This window comes from Monodon monoceros, unplaced genomic scaffold (genome assembly GCF_005190385.1).
Source record: "Monodon monoceros isolate NGI ecotype Baffin Bay Population unplaced genomic scaffold, NGI_Narwhal_1 Super_Scaffold_11, whole genome shotgun sequence".
Taxonomy (NCBI): Eukaryota; Metazoa; Chordata; class Mammalia; order Artiodactyla; family Monodontidae; genus Monodon; species Monodon monoceros.
In genome coordinates, this window is record NW_021703767.1 from 81,458,086 (window position 1) to 81,477,662 (window position 19,577).

The 19,577-nt window shown below is 40.3% G+C and overlaps 1 protein-coding gene across 5 annotated transcripts in view; it reads left to right on the top strand.

The window, feature by feature from the left end:
• IGF2BP2 (insulin like growth factor 2 mRNA binding protein 2) overlaps positions 1-19,577 on the top strand; it is a 159,216-nt gene that overhangs the window by 102,961 nt on the left and 36,678 nt on the right. For all 5 annotated transcript variants that reach the window (XM_029215074.1, XM_029215076.1, XM_029215075.1 and 2 more), the window contains exons 3-5: positions 12,835-12,883; positions 13,871-13,922; positions 17,551-17,614. In XM_029215074.1, the coding sequence (XP_029070907.1) occupies positions 12,835-12,883; positions 13,871-13,922; positions 17,551-17,614 (165 nt within the window). The remainder of the gene's footprint in view (positions 1-12,834; positions 12,884-13,870; positions 13,923-17,550; positions 17,615-19,577) is intronic.

Sequence of the window (19,577 nt, forward strand, 5' to 3'; positions counted from 1 at the left end):
CTGAAATAGTGGTGGCCTTTGGTAACGATAAAATGTTTTATTAGGGGTGGGGAGAATTATTAGGTTAGAAAATCCAGGGACTATATTTAAATTTATATGTTTTCTTAAATCATTGTTCTCTTCTAAGAAATCAAGGCCTTATGGACATTAGTAAATAAAAGTGTTTGCATTTCCACAAGTATCTATGCTTGACTATTACAAATTTTGTATTTCTCACCAAGGAACAAAAGTACTCTCACTTGAGCACAATAATCAAGGTGCTCTTAAATGAAGGAGAAGAATAATCCGTCAGTTTGCCAATTGTACATTTTAGCTTGTGAAATTATCCTGAAATGGGTCCTTTTAAGCCTGAATCCACAGGTGATTCTTTATCACTTCAGTAGCTTCTCTTCCAGTTCAGTGCTGACTCCATGCAGTGCCTTCTAATTGATTATCTGATTGTGACTCATCTGGTGAAGTCAGATCCATTCACATTTCATAGGAAAACCAGGCACCAGCTCTCCTGGGCATATCAGGACCGACGCTGGGAAAAGGAGTTTGAGGGTGCTTCTGTCAAAATAACCCTAATGCCTACCTGTGTAGGGTGCACTACAGTTTATGGAGTGCTTTCTCATAATCCCCTGGGGTTTGGTGAGGGACAAATGAGAGGAGAGTGCAGGAGCTTATCACAGTGCTAAGGAGACTGGGACTCCGAACAGCTAAGGGGAGGCCACCAACTGAACTCTCTTCCCTCCCTCATTCATGCTGCTGAGGACCTGGCTCCCAACAAAGAAAGGAAAGAGGGTCCTGGTAGTGAGGGCAACCAACCGTGCACTGCTTCCAGGGAAGGGAGAAGAGAGAGGAAAAGGAATTTGAAGCTGTGGTAGCAGGACCTCCCTTGGCCACCTGCTGAGCCAGGTAGGTTGTTCACCTTTATTCACGTCAGGTGTTGACTCCTATATAGGATACTTCCCAGTATTGGGTCCTGCTGGGGCCCACCCGGCTAATGGTACTGGTTTGAGAGGAAGTGATGAAAAGTCAGGAACCAACTGAGACATGCTCTGTTTACTGTCTTTGTAAGACAGGGAACTCAAAAGAGAGTGTGAACCAACAGCTGGGAGGAATTCTACTTTTAAGTGCCAGAGATCTTAACCCTATCATGTACATTCATTCATTCCTCAGATTTCCTGAGTGACTGCTGTGTCCACATCACCAGGTTAGAGCTGTTGAGCTGCAGGGGTAGGGATAGGATGTGCATAGTTCGAGAAGGATATGAATCTTGCATTTCGATCGGCACCACTGGAAAAATTTCTCTAGGCAAAAGTCTAGTCTCTCAAAATTGGTTATAAATCAAATTTGTGTATTTGCAGTTATCTCCCTACTAATTTGTCTTATTTCAGAATTGATGTAAAAACATCTTAAGGTGAATCCTCATTAGGATGATGAATCCTTTTAAATACAAGAATAATTTATATGCCATCTTTCCCCAGTTCGTCTGTTTTAAAAGTTGGCTATTTGGCAATAAAATAAAATAAATTTAAAAAGGGGAATTCCCTTGCCGTCCAGTGGTTAGGACTCTGCACTTTCACTGCTGAGGGCCCGGGTTCAATCCCTGGTCTGGGAACTAAGATCCCACAAGCTGCGTGGCATGGCTCAAAAAAAAAAAAAGTTGGCAATTCTAGGTTTTAAAAAGTCTCATTGTATTCAAATCATGTAACATTAGCTCTAAGAGCTAATGATTTTCCTTTGTTTTTACATCAGCACTTTACGAGATATTGAAGACATTCACTGATTTGTTTTTCTTTGCATGCTGTGATTTTATTTTTTTATTGGTGGTGTTTGAGAAGTTTTTTCTGACTCCTCTCCCAATTTTGAGAAATAACTTTTCCTCTGGTCCTCTTATTTTCTCCAGAGCTCCCCCTTTGTGTAGCAGAGGAAATCTCAGGGGGTTAAGTGCTAAGGGGCAGACCCGGGTGGGAAGGAAAGCTTCCCCTTTGTGGCAGTGCAGGTGTTCCACTGCTGTTATACACAGAAATGCCTGCCTCAGCTTTAACTTCCCCACGGTGGTTGGAAACAAGGACTTGTGTGATGCTCTTTACTACCTGCAATTACAGTTTAAGGATACTGTGCAGAAACAGGTGTTAAAGGACATTGGGTTCATGTCTAGCTAAAACCTAAAATATGACTAAGAAAATGCAGGAATAGCCTTTTTCCTTGAGGACATAATTGATTCAAGGGACCAACTCTAAAGTACATTCTTTATTGAAATGTACATGTTGCATTAAACACGTAAAGTACATGTTTTATTGAAATTAATTAGAGAGTTTTAGGGTTGCTGAGGTCAGTGTTGTCTTTTCTGTTTGTTTACTCCCTAGAATATAAGCAGCATGCGGACACTTTTGTTCACTACTATACCCCAGAGCCTAAAACAAGTGCGTGGCTAGTAACAGGTGCTTAGTGAACATCTGTTAAATGAATTTGGAAAAGCTTTTGGTTTAATCTTAGAAATCATCTTATTTCCCAAATGAGATAAAATGTCCAGTTTTTTTTTTTTGCGGTACGCGGCCCTCTCACTGCTGTGGCCTCTCCTGTTGCGGAGCACAGGCTCAGCGGCCATGGCTCGCGGGCCCAGCCGCTCCGCGGCATGTGGGATCTTCCCGGACTGGGGCACGAGCCCGTGTCCCCTGCATCGGCAGGCGGACTCTCAACCACCGCGCCACCAGGGAAGCCCTGAAATGTCCAGTATTTAACCTCCAGTCAGAACATTTGGGTATGGGTAGTTCTGATTGTTCATAGTACCTAACCTTCAGTGTGGGTGAGATGTTCCTTTTGTGTGAGATGGTGAATGCTATTTGATTTACACAGCATGGGGAAGGAGTTCTCTCCTCCCTTTCTCTGCTTACTTGGGATTTAGAGCTATATTAGAGATGAACTTAATTTTTCTTAATCATCCTGACTATAATGAATAAGATCAAAGTCTTTTACAACTGTTGGGAGTAGTTCCTTCTTTTCAGAAGTAAAATGGCTGTTAGTTTATCACTCATTCCCAGACATTGTGGACTCACAGCTTCTGGCTTGAATTTTTGTTAATTGTGAAACTGTTTCTTCAGTATGTCAGGGCATGCCATTGTACTTGTTGTCTTCAGGGAAGAAACAGCACCTCCACATGAGTCATTACATCCAATCACAGGAAGGGTTTGCAGTGGCTACTGTGTCGGGAAATGTCTTCCCCTGCATTTTCCAGTCAACAGCCTGTTGCCTTGAGCTGATAAGCATAGACTGGAGTGAAAGAAATTGGCTGGGTTGAAGACCAGTCAGTGTCTTCACTAATCACGTGTTCTTCTTATAGTTGGAACACAGAATATGGGGTGGAGTGTGCCAGGAAAAAGAAGCCAGCTGTCAGCAACACATGCTCCTGGTGAATTTGCTGATGGCTGAGCACCTGCTCTATTCCAGATGCTACTTGAGCTGAGGAGGGAAAAAATGAAAAAGGCACAAGTAAAAAAAAAGGAAAAGGACAGAGTTGAGTGCTGTTTGGAGAACTCAAGAAAACAGTTATTTGAAAATGAATTGGAGAGATGCTGAAAGGATGGCACAGTTGTTGGTGACGAGGCATGTGGCTTCATTTTCCTTTATAAAGATGGTTTTGTATTTACCCTGCACCACACAAGTAAAACATTTATGTACTCAAATTATAACTTGTGTTGCATCAAGTTTATATATGTTTTTATCAGGGCTCAAAATATGATGTGTAAATATTTGTTTTTACCCTGGTTAGTCTTAATTACAGATAATGAATTGAGGGCCTTATACGGATAACTGATCACTTCATTAGAAACACAGTTTGCGGCTTCCCTGGTGGCGCAGTGGTTAAGAATCCACCTGCCAATGCAGGGGACACGGGTTTGAGCCCTGGTCTGGGAAGATCCCACATGCCGCAGAGCAACTAAGCCTGTGCGCCACAACGACTGAGCCTGCGCTCTAGAGCCCACGAGCCACAACTACTGAGCCCACATGCCTCAACTGCTGAAGCCCATGCGCCTAGAGCCCATGCTCTGCAACAAGAGAAACCACCACAATGAGAAGCCCGCGCACCACGATGAAGAGTAGCCCCCACTCGCTGCAACTAGAGAAAGCCTGCGCGCAGCAACGAAGACCCAACGCAGCCAGAAATAAATAAATAAATTTTTTAAAAAAGAAGAGAAACACAGTTTGGTTTTGTTAACTGGCACCTTCATCACAGCACAATAAAATGCTTTCAATTCTTACATGGTTCAGATCTTGAAAAGCTGGAAGCTGACTTTGAGATCTTCACTCACAAAGACTCAGCCTTACCCCTCAAGATCCCACCCTCCTGAATCCAAATGCCTGTTTGTACTCAGGCACACTTGAATGTCCTTTCCTTCTGAGAACTTTGTCTCCTGTCTGGGATTCACCCCACCCTTCTCCATTCAGCAACCCATATTTTGGGGAGGGTTCTCAAACTCTATCCTGCCCCATGAGATTCAGCACAGTGCTGACTGGGGCCAGTGATGATGAGCAAAGGCTTATTAGGCTCGCAGGCAGACACAGCTCCCAGTCCTGGGCCAGGAGAGCTGTCAACCAGGAGTCAGGAGTCAGCTGACCCTGTGAAGGAGTTCACTAATTAATACCTTTATTGCCCTCTCTGAAGGGCATTTATATTAAATAAATCTTCTGAGGAGCAAAGGGTGAACCACTATAGTGAAATTTCCAAAATAACCCTTCCTGGGAGAGATGTTTTTGGTCAGAGTCTACAATGAGGTTGACAGTGAGAGGGAAAACCTGGAAATCTATTCCTAAGACTCATTTTCCTAGCATTTGCCTGAGGTGGTACATCTTGTCCAAAATTCATTGAACTGAAGTATATACATGAAATGTAAATTTTGTCGTTGGTGACTTGACATGACAATTCGAGTGACATTTTAAGAGCAAAGATTTAAACTTGTAGACCGTGGTCAAAAATATTGCTCCCAGCTGTGAGACTGGACAGGGGATTCATCAGTACCTCAGTTTACTTATCTGAAAGTGAGGATAACAATCCTTACTTCATAGGGGAGTGGTAAGGCTTAAATGGGATGCTTAGCACCCATTAATGTAAATAATAGTGGTGGTTTGGGGAAAGCTTCCTGCTAGAAACAGTGTGATGAATGTGTTGGGTGTCTCTCTGAAACATTAATAAACTCATCAAATAAAATAACTTGAAGGATGAGAAAGAAATAGTGTTCAATGAAGCCCATGGAGAAATTCTGGTAAAGCTAGAGCTAAAACTGTATTTCATTCTCTGTTGTCACAAAATGAGTTAACGAGTAGTATGGTAGATGGGAAAGATGGTGTTATCTGTAGGAAATTGTACACAAACCTTGGTAAGACTGGTCACGGTTTTCCTATGTCAGGTTTTTTTTGCTTTATTTTAAAATACTGAAGATGTGTTTGACAAAGAAAAATATTTTCCCTGAATAATTATTTAGATTTTTTTAGTGTTCCTTCAGTTCAAATATTTCTATTTACCACTACTTCAGTAAAAGGAGCCCCCTTCACTAAAAACTGAATACGAATCAAAAAAGAGAAATTTTAGATATTGACTTCCTTTTTAAAGAGCTAAAATATTGAATATCTGAGGAATGTGATTATCTACTTTACTAGAACAGTGTATGGTGGTTTCAACCTACAGTCAAGCATACTGATTCCTTTTAACAGGAGATGATTTTAACCCTTCTAAAGGGTTTGTAGAATCCTGCAGTTGGAATGAAACTCAATGGTCATTTAATGCAAATTGTACTCATTGTACCTGACCCACCAGGGAAACTCCTTCAGCATCTTTCCCAGGTGGAGCAGCCTGACCTGTCTTCTCATGAACATCTCATCATTATCTAATTACTTTTCTCCTTCTGCCTCTTTCAAGAACAATTAAGAATTCCTGATGTTTTCCTCAAGAGGGAAGTCTGGAATTGTGTTGGCAACCTCTTAAAAAGTCAAGGCCTCTTTGAGAGGGGCTCGGAGGTAAATGAGTAAGTTACAAAGTCTCAGACTATTGCTTTATCATATTCACTGATTTCTTTTCTGTGATATTCAAGCAGTAGACTTTCAAGAGGTCCTGTCTCTGAATTCTCATGAAGCATGAGTGTGTTCAGGCCACTTGGGGGTTTATGGTTTTGCGGACCTGAGTTTATAGAGCAAGGGAATTTACTGAGTTCATAACTACAGTTCTCCTGGCTCAAACCCTTTGCAACAGGGCACCACAATAATATCTGATTTAATCCTTATATGATTTGGCCCATAACACTGCTAATATTCACAAGGACTTTACTCTGATCACATGTTTTTCTCCTTATAAAAAACCCCAAACCTCTTTTTCACTTTTCAACATTTTTTTTTTTTTTTGCGGTACGCGGGCCTCTCCCGTTGCGGAGCACGGGCTCCAGATGCACAGGCTCCAGACGCGCAGGCTCAGCGGCCATGGCTCATGGGCCCAGCCGTTCCGCAGCATGTGGGATCTTCCCGGACCGGGGCACGAGCCCATGTCCCCTGCATCGGCAGGCGGACTCTCAACCACTGTGCCACCAGGGAAGCCCCACTTTTCAACAGTTTTTATGTGGAAAGCATTTGGTTTTCTAATAACTGTTATAATACATTTATTTTAGATTCCATAGCGGCAGATGCAGTTGTTCTTAATAATTTTGTAACAAAGTGACAACAGTTAGTTTCATTGATTAAGCCATGCCCTGTGTCCTCTGTGTGTATGTGTGTGAGAGAAAGGAGAGAAAGAATGAGAGGCGGGTGGGGGAGGGGATTACTGTAAAAGGCAGCTGAGTGCTGAATAGAAGATTGGCCGAGGCTATCACTGGTGATTCATTTGCTTCCCTGATTCATTGCTAGCCCTAGGTCCTAGTTCAATTTAGCACAGGATGTCCCTTGTACAGAATGTCCAGAAGTTTTAAGGGGAACTTTTAGAACTAATGAGGAATGGGAAGGAGAGAAAGTGCCTCGAACACTTACTAATGAGGACATGGGATGCAGGGGAATCTGATTATAGCACTAGAGGAGCGGGCGTGGCCAAGAGCTCTGGTGGTTTCAGCCTTGGCTCTGCCACTGCCCTTGGAGTCGGTTAGCACACCTGCCTCTAGATAATGCACATTCCATGGTGGTTTGATTTCCTTGCAAGAATAAAACCACAGTGTCATCTGATGGAGCTCAAAATTGCTATGGGAACAGATGGGACCTAGTTGGGTAGGATCTCTCATTGAACCCCAAAGGACTCTCTTATAGGATCCTTTTGCTTCCTCTGTTGCTTCTCTTGCCCACAGTTTTCCCGGACGTCTTCTGATCCTTAGCTTGCCTAATTTTCAAATGGAATCTGAGATCCTATGAGGTGGGAGTCCACAATATATGTTAAGTCTTCCCTACTCGGGCCCCCCAGCATGGTCAGTGCCTGGGCTAGAGTTCAGACTTGTGGTTAATTGACCGTATGCTTAAAAACTATGGCATTATCCACCTCACAAGCAAACAGGCGTTTCACACACACACACACACACACACACACAGATGTGGGGTGATTCTTCAAAATAAGAGATTCCTTGACAATTAAATATGATTTTACTTCCCCAGCTGATTGCCCAGATATTTTAAGCAACAGATTCTACCATACACAGTAACTTCTGCCAGGTCCTTGAAATTCATAACAGTGGACATCTAGTTTTATCTGAAGTTCACTCAGAGCTTTCCACTTCCTCTGGGCGTCTACAGCACAAAGATAATAACATATTCATGAAAAGTACCCTGAGGCACTTACACGTTGAAGAGCCTTAGGTGAGCTGTGGTTAAGTTTTTTTTGTTTGTAGTTAAGATTTGATAGTCTACATGTGTATACTGTTGTCACCAATTAACCAGAATATAGAATCCATTAAAGTGGCCAGTTCCTCAGCCAAGCAGAATAGCTGTTGGGCTATATTATTCTTTTCCTGCATGTGTAGAGACTGAACTACTTGCTCTTTTCCACTGAACACACTTACTTGAATATGAAAGTGGGAAATTCTGAGTTCCTGAATCCCAGAGCCTTGGGGAGAGAGCCTATGTGTCTATATTAATAGCTTGACTGCAGGTCTTATTCTGTTTTCAGTTAAAATTTTTTTTTAAATCAAAATCATGTTCCTTACTGCCTTTGTTTACTCTTGTTTTTAAGGTGGACTGAGCATGTTGAAGGCTCAGACCTGGCACGCATATAAACTACAGGTGTGACAAATTATTTTGGATGGAAGGGTAAGAGCCCAGAGTTTAGAGCAGTTGCTGGGGCAAGAGGGTTTAAAGATAAAGAGATGGGGAACGGGACAGTAACAGGGTCATGAATGGGAATTTGGATGTGGTGACAGGGAGTCATTCAAAGAAGGCAGAAGCAACCAGTCATATTTGTGTTTTAGAAAGTCACTAAGTGTGGGAAGGATGGGAGAGGAGGGAAAAGTAAGACAGACGGCAGGCCAGCTAGGAGCTGGCTGTAATGGTTCTGGGTGGAGAGGATGAGAAATGTCAATTATGTATTTTTAGAGAAGCTTGATTTCTTTTTTAAACAAAAGGAACGGTGAGGTTATTTTTTTTTTTTAAGGAACGAAGAACTATTTTCTTAAAACCAATCACTTTCCTAAGTTATTGTGTAAATTGGGCTTGTTTGCAAGCAGGGCACACTTTTATGGATTTCAAAGGGAGAAAGATCCACATTTGTTGTTCGAGACTGAGCTGAGCACTGGGTTTCTTCTCTAAAGGAAAGAGGGGAAAGAAGTCTTCCCTCTCCCCTTTACTACCTGGCAAAGGAGAAAAGGACAGCCTGCGCCCTCCCAGGTAGGGAAGGTCCGCCTCATAAACAGACAACAGCCAGAAATAGCAGTGCTTTTCCCAGACCCCAGAGTTCCATGTTCTCCTCTTCTGCTATGCGCTTGGCCTCTTGCTGGACAGGAGACTAGTAAACAAGAAGCCTGTCCTTGAGGAAATTTCCAATCCAGTGAGGAGAGGACCAGCGCCAGCAGATAAGTGATTATAGCAAAGAGGGAGCTGTTATAAAAACTTAAGAGTGCATAGAAACAACTCTTTTTTGGAGATGCCCTGGAATTGTCTGCAAGTATGAGCTGGGTTTTGAAGAGCACACAGACATCCCTCCCAGGGAAAAAGGGGTTGGGCATCTTGGGTGCCCTGACAAGCAGGCACAGTGTCCAGACGATGTCATGGAAGTTAGCAGATCCCAAAGATCCTGGTCACTCCTGATCCTGAAAGACAGTCTCTCAGGATGTTCTCCCAGATGACCTGACTGAACTCCAGTTGAATGGGTTCTACTGCAGTGATCTCCATTTCCCCTTTTCGTTTCTGGGTTAAAATTTCGTTCCTGGGTTAAAATCCTGGTCTAAAATTAGAGATGCGACACACTAGCTTGTTAGAGAATCCTGCTTAACGAACGTTCCAGTTACTCAACTGATTGCCTGATGTGCAGTCCTCACACCAGATATTACAGGGAAGCATCATTGTTTTAGACCCATTCAGTTAGGATTCGGGATCATCTGGACTGGTCAGAGTTTGATTATTTATTTACACCCTGTGAACAAAGGGGTTTGCCAAACAAATTAATACTTTGTTAAATAAGATTTCAAGAAGGATACCTAACCTGTTGATAATTATGGAGAAAATAAGAGGGTTTTTCTCTTTTTTTTAAAAGCAGGTTCCAGGATACTTTAAAGAAATGAATCTTTTCGATTCATGAAAGCAGCCCTAGTAGGAGTTTTAAGTGTTAATTTTTTAAAGTAAGTGAGACATGAACATGTCATTTTTTAAAAAAGCAAGCAAGACAGAAGCAGCTAAAATAAAAAGTACATTGTCCCATTTTACCAACCAAATGTTTGTAGCTACCTTTTTCTGTGCATTTACATATATATACACTTAATGACATATAGTTTTGTGCTCTTAAAAAACAGATCAAACCTAATCTGTAATTAGCGGTCATCTTATAACATTATGCCTTGAAGAGTATCCTATGACCGTGGATACATGTCTACTTCATTCTTTTTTTTTTTGCGGTATGCGGGCCTCTCAGTGTTGTGGCCTCTCCCGTTGCGGAGCACAGGCTCCGGACGCGCAGGCTCAGCGGCCATGGCTCACGGGCCGAGCCGCTCCACGGCATGTGGGATCTTCCAGGACCTGGGCGCGAACCCGCGTCCCCTGCATCGGCAGGCGGACTCTCAACCACTGCGCCACCAGGGAAGCCCTACTTCATTCTTTTTAACAGCTGTATAATGTTCAGTATTATGGCTCTACTATGATTTACTTATTCATCTCCCTGCTTGTGGACATTTAGATTATTTGCATTCTTTGTCATAACAATGCAACAGTATCTTCCTCTATTCAAATCTTAGTGTCTATGCAGAAGTTTCTTCCCATAGGATTTCTATCAATAAATTCTTGCTTAGCAGTTGTAGTCAATGTTTATTTATACTTGGAGATAACAAAAATATTCTTCTTTAGAAATATTCAATTTTCTTGTAAATTATGATGCCTTTTCTATAAATAGTTAGGCTTGTGACATCCTTTATGGAGCATTCCATGTAGCCACTGTATGGGATGGTGTCAGCAGTTTTATTATGAACTCTTGCCAAAGGCAGTGTCAGGAATGAGCCTTCATAGCACAGAAGCAGAAATTAGTTCCTGGTTCTTTTTTCGCCTTCCTGTCCTGACACAAGATTAGAGGTTCTACAGAATGGCTTGTATAGTCATTTAGGCAGCTCTGGTAAAGCATGAATGCATTCTCATTTTTTAAAAATAAAACAGGACAGAAGTACTATATGGGATCTAGAACAGAGGGATGGGGTCCCCCTTAATTTAAAAAAAAAGATCAGAGGAAACAGGAGCCCCTCAGTTCCTTCATTATTTGTTTGTTGTTTCCCCTGTCTGTGTACTTCTCTGTCTCTCTCCTTTTTCCTCTCTGCATGAATTGTAACATTTCTTTCTGTGGCTATTGCCCAGATTAAAGCCATGGAGAAATGTGTGGCTGCATATAGCAACTATTTGATACCTCTTACACAAGAAGGAAAGGAAAAGTAATGGGGCTACACTTTGGCCACCACATCTCTTCTCTTGCAACCCCCAAAGGCGGTATTTATGGGATTTCAGTGCCAAGCCCTTCCATTGAAATGACCTCTTCTAATATTTAAATGCTGATTTGTGTTTTCTTTCTGGGATCTAACATATTCTCCAAAGATAGAAAAATTCTTATCTTCGTATTTCTATTCTTCTTTCTATCTAATTTTAACGCTTAAGTAAAAACAAGAAATGATCTAAATCACTCAACGTTATCAGATATCTTAGAAAAAATGAAAAATCTTCTGAATAAAAAGGCAGGAGAAGGCCCAAATATCCATCAATAGGGGATGGATATTTGGTACATCCAAGTAGTGTAAAATAGAATGAGGATGTTCTCTATCTACCAATGTAGAAAGATCTTCAGGACATTACTGTTAGGTGAAAAAAACAAGATTCAGTGAGTGTGCAGAATATGCAAATATTTCTATAAGAAAAGGTGGAAATAGGATTGTATATTTGTATTTACTAGTATTTGCATAAAGGAACTGAAGGCTACACAAGCAGCGAGTAAGACTTTTCATGGAATACCTCTTTAAAGTGTCCTGATTTTTGAATTAGGACTGTATTACCTATTAGAAATAAAAATAATTTTTGAAAAGGAAGTTATGCATTGTTAGGTAAGATCCTCTTTAAACCTACTGTGTATGTATTCCATCTCTCATGTTTGAGCCTAGGTACCTTTTGGGGTAGGGTCACTTGCAGGACTATGTATGTTGAGGAGGAAGGGAATAATTCTATAATTAGAACATGTGTGGCAATTTAAATTCTAACTATTTTGGTAGGAAATTGAAAAGGCAGATTTGCATCTAACTAACCTGTTTCTTTAGCTTGTTCAGACTTCTTGGGTTTGTTCTTTATTTTTTTCCTCAAAGTAATTGAAAGTTTTATTTATTTGTTTAAAACAGCTGTGTTTTATTTTATTTATTTATTATTATTATTTGGCTGCATTGGGTCTTCATTGCTGCGCGCGGGCTTTCTCTAGTTGCGGCGAGCTGGGGCTACTCTTCATTGTGGTGCGCAGGCTTCTCATTGCAGTGGCTTCTCTTGTTGCAGAGCACAGGCTCTAGGCCGAGCACGAGCTTCAGTAGTTGCAGCACACAGGTTCAGCAGTTGCAGCACGTGGGCTCAGTAGTTGTGGTGCATGGACTTAGTTGCTCTGCAGCATGTGGGATCTTCCCGGACCAGGGATTGAACCCGTGTCCCCTGCATTGGCAGGCGGATTCTTAACCACTGTGCCACCAGGGAAGTCCCTAATTGAAAGTTTTAAAACAAGCTGCTCTTTTTTTTTCTTCTTTTAATTTTTTAATTGAAGTATAATTGATTTACAATATTACATTAGTTTCAGGTGTACAGCATAGTCATTCATTTTTGTGTGTGTGTGTGGTTTTTTTTTTTGCAGATTGTATTCCATTATAGCTTATTACAAAATGTTGGGTGTAATTCTCTGTGCCATACAGTAGGGCATTATATAATGATAAAGGGATCAATACAAGAAGAGGATATTGCACTCATTAACATTTAGGCTCCCAATATAGAAGCACCTAAATATATAAAGCAAATACTAACAGACATAAAGGGAGAAATTGACGAATGGCTTAAAACAAGATGTTCTTGATTCACAATCAAAATCCCTTGCTGGTGTCTTGGTGAACATAGTGAGAAAGTAAACTCAAACTGTGGTCTTAAGCCTGTTTGTTGTGTCTGTGCTTTTATCTTTTACAGGAGCAGGAAAATTCAGATTCGGAACATCCCTCCTCACCTGCAGTGGGAGGTAGGCCAATGTCATTTCTATATTTATTATCTTCCTGCTCTCTTTCCTCATTTTATTTTTTAATGGTTTAATAAGGGATTTTCTCCCTTTTTTATAGTTCCCTTTCACATTTAGGAATTAGAGGTCCTCAGACTTTCCCTTCTTCAGTGCCCCTAATGTGCATGATCTGCCCTGAGTTTGGGGTCAGATTTGTCCCTTTCGTTGTGCAGGATGTGCACTTTGATCCCTTATGTTCTGTCTTCTCAGAAACCAAGCATCAACAGACAAACTGTGAAACAAAATACATACCTTGCTTGTGATTTTTATCCCATGATTTTATAAAAGATTTTTACCTTTCTAAATTACGATTTGGGGAAAAATAAAATAAATGGAAAACCCATAAGAATAGAAGGTTCTTTGTTAGTTTGAGCAAGTTTTTTGTTTATTTTGAATTAGTTGCTATGAATAACAGTTAAGACATATTTTTGGAGTTGTAAAACTTCTTACAAGATTGTTACCTTGAAATAAAATAAGCTAGAATATGAGGAGTGGCTTTACTGCATTATTGAAAAACATACTGCCCCATGTTCCCCAACCCAAACAAAATCAAAATAGCCTTAAAGGAAACAGAATGTTTTGTCTAATGTTTTTATTCCTTTAAGAAAAAAAATTTTCATTGTGGAAAATTTTGAACATACACATATCTCATTACTTTGTAAAATAAGGAGATCCCTAAAGGAAAACTGAAGGAAGAAGGTTAAATCTTCCAGAAAGGAGAAGTGATCTTTGTACATTATTCTGCTTCTCATTTCAAAAGCAGCAAGTGGATTCCAACCATCATGATGAACGTGATTGTTAACAATTACTAAGACTCCGAAGCTCTGCTCTGTTTCCTCAGTGAACAGATTACTTGAGAGCCAATAAGCAAATGAAAGTCCTGTACATTTATTCAGTTCTAGCTGCTTTTATGGAAGACCTGAAATTCTGACAGCAAAGCTTCTTTTCCAGGTGTTGGATGGACTTTTGGCTCAGTATGGGACAGTGGAAAATGTCGAACAAGGTAATAAGTGACGAAATTAGCCTATTGAATTTTGAGAGGGATATTACCTGTTATTTCTTATAGGTCGGGTCAAATCCAAGGACAAATAATAAGTTCAAATTCCTTTGAAGCAAGCTTCCTAGAGTGTATGTTTGTATATCTGTATGTGAGAGATGTCTATATCCATCTGTCTATATCGATTTTTTCAAAGAATGGTTTTCAGGCTATTTTTCTTATACTCTTTAATGTACTCAAGCACTGGACAAATGCTGTCAGGGTGGGGGAAGCTTAATTCACTTGGAAGTAACTGGATTTACACTATTACAGCTTTCCTCTTCCCGGTTAAGAATAACATATCCCTAATATCTTGGACTGAGTGTTTCTCAAGGTGTAGGACTCCTACCCCAGAATCGCCTGGAGTGCTTGGGAAAATGCAGATTCCTAGGGCTCACCGTAGACAGACCTACAAATTAAGACTCTATGGAGGAAGAAGTCATGAATCTGTATGTTCAACAAGCACCCCCAAGTGATTTTTGTGTGTACTCATTTGAGAGCCTCTGTCTTAGGAACAATGCTGTAAATCCCCAGAAAACATATATTCTTTTTCCTGCCACCCTTATTTTTGTCTTCTAAAACATGAAGTGCTATGATTTTTAAAGAAAAAAAAAAAGGGTACCTCAGCTGATATCTTATGTAGCTATTTAAGAGTCCCTGAAAAGTAGATTCTAAGCTCCTGATAGGACAGGCAGTAACATGTGATAAAGATTATTTTTGCACTGACCTAGAAAGCAGACTGAATTCAGTCACTTACTGACTGTGAGCCCTTGTAAAAGTCACTTAACCTTATTGGCTCAGTTTCCACATGTGTATAATGGGGAGAATAAATTTACCCTTCCTGTATCACTGAATAGTTGGGGCACCCAGAGAGAACCTGAATAAATATTTACAGACAATGGAGTCATACATAATCGTTAAAGTTCACTTAGGAAAAATCACAGAGAATCCATTTTCTCATATGCAATCTGTTCTATCCACCAGTATAATTAATATAATAGTTTTAAAGCAGTAGTTATTCAGATGCTCTCCACTCCTGAATATTAAAAATATTATTAGTCAGTTTCATACTGCTGACTGCCCATAACCAAAGGTGAAGGGAAAGAGCTCAGAAGGAAGACATGATTTACAAGGATTCTGTTTTCTCAGTTCTTGTTATTTCCCTCGAATGGAAAATAAGACATTCTAATAAGGAATGGATTTAGTAGGCAGGATGACCTTCCAGACATGAACCTGTTTGTTACTAACTAAGACCATGTTATTAAACTTAGAACAGTGCCATGCAAGGAAGAAATACTCCAGGTCCCTGGGGGCAGTTCACAGCTCCAATGGCACCTGTGCCCTGAGAGCACCCAGTTTCCAGCTGCCTCACAGCTACGGGATAGAAGTGCTGGGGTGTTGTTTTGTTCTGTTTCATAGGTGATTCCTGATTCAGCAGGAAAACATTTTCAGTAGGATTTTAAGGAGAGCTTTCATGTCCAATGAAATAAAGTATTTGAATGGAGCTCAGTTTTTCCCAGAATCACAGGTCTGATTTCCTGAAGACAGATGTCTTTCAAGAACAAAGAATATGACTAAGGAGTAGAACAAAATCTGAGAATCTGAGACTTCTAGTGGATAGCTTTATTCGGGAGGTTCAAAGCCAGCCTTTCTCCCGTTTTGGAGTCTTCAACCTCATCTGTAGCACTACGAAGTGCAGATATGAGGCCTCGTAGCATTCAGTGTGTCAGCACCGAAAGAGGATGGTTGTGGGCTTCACATTCTCTATTTTGCACTATGAGGACCTCTCTGTGTATTAGAGAGCAAAACGAATACCCCCAGGCCAAGGCAAGGGCTGGGCTCAGCACCGGGGACACGTAAATCTCAGTGGCAGTTCCTTCCTGAGGATTATGCCTCCCCTCCCCATAAGGGCTGCAGCTACTTTGAAGTTATTGGATAACAGTGGTCTTTAACCTTTTTGAGAATCATATGGAAATTATAAGCCAGAAAAATCCACATACCCACAAATTTGAATATTTGCAGGGAAGTGGGGAGGGTGAGTAAAGAATTCCTGAAGCTCTAACATGGATTCAAGATTAAGAATCCCAGGACTTCCCTGGTGGTCCAGTGGATAAGACTCCAGGCTCCCAATGCAGGGGGCGTGAGTTCGATCCGTGGTCAGGGAACTAGATCCCCCGTGCATGCCACAGCTAAGACCCAGCACAGCCAAATAAATAAATAAATAAATGTTTTTTAAAAAAAAGATTAAAGGGCTTCCCTGGTGGCGCAGTGGTTGAGAGTTCGCCTGCTGATGCAGGGGACCACGGGTTCGTGCCCCAGTCTGGGAAGATCCCACCTGCCGCGAAGCGGCTAGGCCTGTAAGCCATGGCCACAGGGCCTGCGCATCCAGAGCCTGTGCTCCGCCACGGGAGAGGCCACAACAGTGAGAGGCCCGTGTAACGCAAAAAATAATAATAATAATAAAAAAAGATTAAGGATCCCTGCACTATAGGGTTTTATTATTATTTTGAAAAGCACCTCTATTGTGGTTTTCTTGAATTATCCTCACCTTAATGTTGTTAATTCCAAGTCTCCCAATAGCTTAAATGTTTTAGTGGGGGAGGATGTGATTTAGTTATGTTTACTGGTTTTGGGGAAACCAGTATTTTTGGTTTAAGTTTACTGACTTAGATTGAGAAAGTTTTGTCTTGCTGTTTGAATTCATTTTTTATGTCTGACTTTGGAAGAAGAGGCAAGCAATTATGAATCAAGATAAAGCAACTCACAAGAGTGATCCCTTATTAACCACTCTTAGAATTTCTGTGCTCTCTTCAGTCAAGTGGGTTGGAATTGTCAACTTTCTTTATTCATTGTACGCAGTTACTAGATTTAACTCACACAGTCAGTCAAGGAGGTCTATCAGAGGGGAACAAAAATAGTAATAGTTCAACCTTATCCATGAATGAAGAATTAAAATTAAAATACTTTCTTATTATTTTATACGTATATCCAGTTATTTTTAAATAAATGCAAATTATAACAAAACTCGTAGTGGTACAATAAATTGATACAAACTTTTAGGAGAATAATCTGAAAACAATCATTAAAAAGCATTATGTTCTTTTACCAATTGTTTTCTTTCTAAATTACCCTAAAAAAATAATTCAGAAGAACACAAATCAAGTGAGATTTGCAACAGCGGTGATTTTTATCAACACTAGTCAGAATAGCAAATACTGAGAATAACCCATTTGTCAACAATTAAGGAATGGTTAGGCAAAAGTCATGGCAGATTTATTTGCTGCAATTTTATGAAGGCATTAAAAATGAAAAATCCAAAGAAAATGTGCATATACATATACATGTGCAAAAGTGTTGATAAAATTAGTGAAAATGCAGTTTTGAGTTGTATATACAATTGATTACAAATGTGTATATACAGTTGATTACAAATTCCTATGAATGCGCATGAATAAAGATAGAGATTCAAGTAACTCTAAGAGATAGGGCAGTGAGGTTTTTTTGTGCATTTTTCTCTAAGTAAGTTTATTTACATTAGCCAGAGGGTGGCAGCTTTTTTTTTTCTGTGACAATGTAGTTTTTGCTTCTTTCCTAGTCAACACAGACACAGAAACTGCCGTTGTCAACGTCACATATGCAACAAGAGAAGAAGCAAAAACGTAAGTGGATTTGGGCTTATTTCCCTTCAAATTTGGGCGTGGGGGGGGAGTGGAGCTTGTCTTTGAATTCCATTGAGTCCTGTATTTATAAACCTTTTCTGAAAAGATGCAGAACTTTGACACATCAGTGGAGCCCCAGGGCATTTATACCAGAGTGCCTGTTTGTTGATTGTACAGAGATTTTTATCTTGAAAAATGTTGAGCCTTGGCATCAAAACCGAGGTGGGAGCTGCATCTTGATATAGTCAGGAATAGAGGGCACCACATCTGTGACATTGTGTCCACTAGAGTCTGCTTTGATGGCCACTAGGAGCCACTTCCACTGGAGCTTCCTCCATGCACCATGAGGAAGAAGCCCAAGCCCGCTTCTGTCCAAACTCATTGAATGGATGCTGAAACCTCATTTTCCCTCTATGAATAGTAAAAGAGGGATCCACCTTAGTGACATCAGCCCAAGGGAACATTGTCATCTAGGAGTGGTTCATCAAAGAGCACCTGGCTCACGTTCTTTTTCCTACTCACATTCACCTCCTAATCCCACTCATGGCTACATTGCTTCAGTGTTGGTTAATTGTGAGCTTGGCTGTTAACACACATGGGACTGAATTTTTTTTAAAAAACAACAACAACAAAAACAAGTTCCTTTTTGTAGAGGGTCCATGAAGTGCCTGTCAGGTCATTGTAACTAGAATTATGGTCACATGTGGCATAACATCTGTATTGGTTATATGTCCCAGGATTATACTTTTATTTCTTTTTCAAGGTTGCCACACCCATGAATACATGGTTAACCCATTCTCATACCACTAGTTTTCAAAATGTTAATGTTGCATTGAAAAAGGCAGTAGTCATTTGCTGTTGACTTTTACACACGTATGTAAGCAGGATACATACACCAACAACTGAACCTTTACAGTTCTTGTCCATCTGCTACTTAGGTAGGCCCTCTGTACATGATATTACTTTGTTGCTTTTATTGAATTCAAAAAGTGCTGCTTTGTAATAAATTCGTAAACCCTAAACAATAACCTTGTAGAAGAGGGTTAATTTTTTCACATGCTGCCAAAGACACGTGAAAAAATGGTTGCACTTCATGTATAGTTTTTAAGATGCAATAGTGGGATTTATCAAATTGATAAGTCTTTTAAAATCATAATACTTTGTACTTCTGAGGATTCAAGGAAACAGGTGCTCTCTTAACTGCTATGGGATAGTACATGTTGAAACCTTTCCAGAAGGACACTGAGCAATAATGACTTAAAATGTTAGAATTCTGCCTACTCTCTGACCCAGCAATTCCATTAGGAATTTGTCCTGTTTGCAAAGTTGTAGTTGCAAAGATGCCCATGACAATACTGTATGCAGTAGTAAAAGATTAGAAACATATATATATATATATATATATATATAAAACAATAGAGAATCAGTTGCAAAAATGATGGCAAATCAATAGAGTGTTAAACAGCCAGTAAAAACTAAATTGCAGGGTATTTAATCACTTGGAAAACTGTTTAGAGTATTAATTGTTTTTAAAGGTTATAAAGTATGTATGGTATTAATCCATTTGTATACATAATATATTTATATTTAAGAAAGCTATAGGATGGGCTAGGGTGTTTTTCTTATTTGTGCTTATCTACTTCTGAATTTTCAGTAATAACTGTATTACAATTAAAATTTTTAAAAAAGGACAATTTTATGCCAATATTTTACAAAGAGTTTTTGATGATGGGGATACAGCCTTGAGTGGTGAAAAAAAGCAGACTGGCACATTGTATATCAAGTCTGACCAGGCCTGCACGTTGTAATTACGTGTTTAATTTGTTAACCACAGCCCTGAGGGAGCAGAGATGGCACGTGTCTTGCTCACCGCTGCATCCTTAGTGCTGAGGGCGGCACTCACATAGGCAGCTAGTAAAGGAGAGTGAATGAACCGGTCCATTGACCCTGGGGGGTCTTCTCC